The sequence below is a fragment of the Oryzias melastigma genome, unplaced genomic scaffold, assembly GCF_002922805.2.
Source record: "Oryzias melastigma strain HK-1 unplaced genomic scaffold, ASM292280v2 sc00485, whole genome shotgun sequence".
Taxonomy (NCBI): domain Eukaryota; kingdom Metazoa; phylum Chordata; class Actinopteri; order Beloniformes; family Adrianichthyidae; genus Oryzias; species Oryzias melastigma.
In genome coordinates this window covers 1-1,679 of record NW_023417079.1, presented here as the reverse complement: position 1 = coordinate 1,679, position 1,679 = coordinate 1, and the positions used below count along the sequence as shown (strand labels likewise).

The 1,679-nt window shown below is 35.3% G+C and overlaps 1 protein-coding gene across 2 annotated transcripts in view; it reads left to right on the top strand.

Moving 5' to 3' along the window:
• Nucleotides 1–1,527, top strand: part of LOC112138146 (caspase-6-like) — a 4,566-nt gene extending 3,039 nt beyond the window's left edge. For both annotated transcript variants that reach the window (XM_024260721.2, XM_036211086.1), the window contains 3 exons: nt 43–218; nt 388–538; nt 1,242–1,527. In XM_024260721.2, the coding sequence (XP_024116489.2) occupies nt 43–218; nt 388–538; nt 1,242–1,462 (548 nt within the window). In that variant the 3' untranslated portion in view covers nt 1,463–1,527. The remainder of the gene's footprint in view (nt 1–42; nt 219–387; nt 539–1,241) is intronic.
• The last annotated feature ends 152 nt before the right edge of the window (nt 1,528–1,679 follow it).

Below are 1,679 nucleotides of genomic sequence, written 5' to 3'. Positions count from 1 at the left end.
TTTTTTTTTTTTTTAAAGTTTGACAAATATTTCTCTCACTAGCTGCTGAGGAGGATCACTCTGATGCCGACTGCTTTCTACTGGTCTTCCTGAGCCACGGCAAGGACAACTACGTTTACACCCACGATGGCATGATCAACATCCAGGACATCATACATGCATTCAGAGGAGACAACTGCCCAAGCCTCGTAGGAAAGCCGAAGATCTTCATTTTTCAGGTAAATTTAAAACATTGCAAATGTCTTTAGACTGTGATTGGGTGTGCTTAGGATAATCTGCTAGTTTTTATCAAGGTATCACTCACCTGCTGCCTTGGAAAAACTGTTGGGTTGGGTGTGTCATTTTTAGGGAAAATCTGAAACTTAATTCTTTAATGTGTATCTGCAGGCGTGTCGTGGAGACAAACCTGATACTCCAGTGGTTGCATCTGGGGCTACTGACCATCAGGAGGTGATTAATAAGGTGGTGATTGATGCCAGTGCACTAAACACTCTTCCTGCAGCAGCTGATTTCATCATGTGCTTTTCTGTGGCTGAAGGTGAGTTAATACTGCTATTTAAGAGGTATTTGTCAGATTTTCTTGGGCTTTGATCTAATTGACTTGAGGCCAAATAAACAGGCATTTATGTCATTTTTGAAGAAGCAATTAATAAATGTTAACTTCAACATCACCCTTTTTTAAATACATAGATTAAAAGCTCTACATTTGATGGTTTAACACATTTAACACTTTTAACACACATTTTCCCTTGTTCTATTTTTGGCATGTTCACCATTTTTAAGCCTTTAACCCAACAAACCATAACCCAGAGCTTGCTACAGTTATGGTTCATGACATATTTACATGAAGTTATAAAAAACAGGGTTTTTATGTAATAATAGTGGGAAAAATTAGATTAGGGGAAAGGTGGCTTGGTCAATGTTTCCTCAGAAAAAAAAAATTGGTGTTATTTACATTATTGTGTTACTCTGTTTTATCTTTAAATCGTTCAATTTTAAAATGAATAGATATTGTGTTTCTTTCAGAACGCTAAATAGAACTAAATCACTTATTAAATATTTAAAAATAGTGATTATATTCAAATATTTTTAGGGATTATAAGTATCTTATATGAGGCCTGGAAATACTAATAGTAAATCTCAGTTATTATCAAAATAAATAAATAAATAACTGCAAAATACAGAATTACTAGATTTAATACTCCCATTTCACTTGTTTTGTCCCTTTTTAATTTCTTTAGGTTTCTTTTCCCTCCGAGATACCAACAATGGCTCCTGGTACATCCAGGATTTGTGCGAGCTACTTGAGAAGTACGGACATCAGCTTGAGTTCACCGAGATACTCACCCTGGTCAACAGAAAAGTGTCAATGAGAAGTGTGAGGATGCGTAAGCACCCAAAGGCTGTTAAACAGGTTCCTTGTTTTGCTTCCATGTTAACCAAGAAGCTCTACTTCCGGTAAAAGTTACAGCTTCAGGTCACTGTTATAATGTCAACTGATTTTAGCTTTAAAAAACATGATTTTATTCCTAATCGTTAAAGACCCACTCAGATTTTTGTAACTTCTTCACAGGCTGTTCATTTTGTACTTTTTACCTTTTTTATGCAACTGCATCCCTGCCATAGTTTTATAAGTTTTGTTAAACAATGACAGTCGTCATTTCATTTTTTTTTTTTTT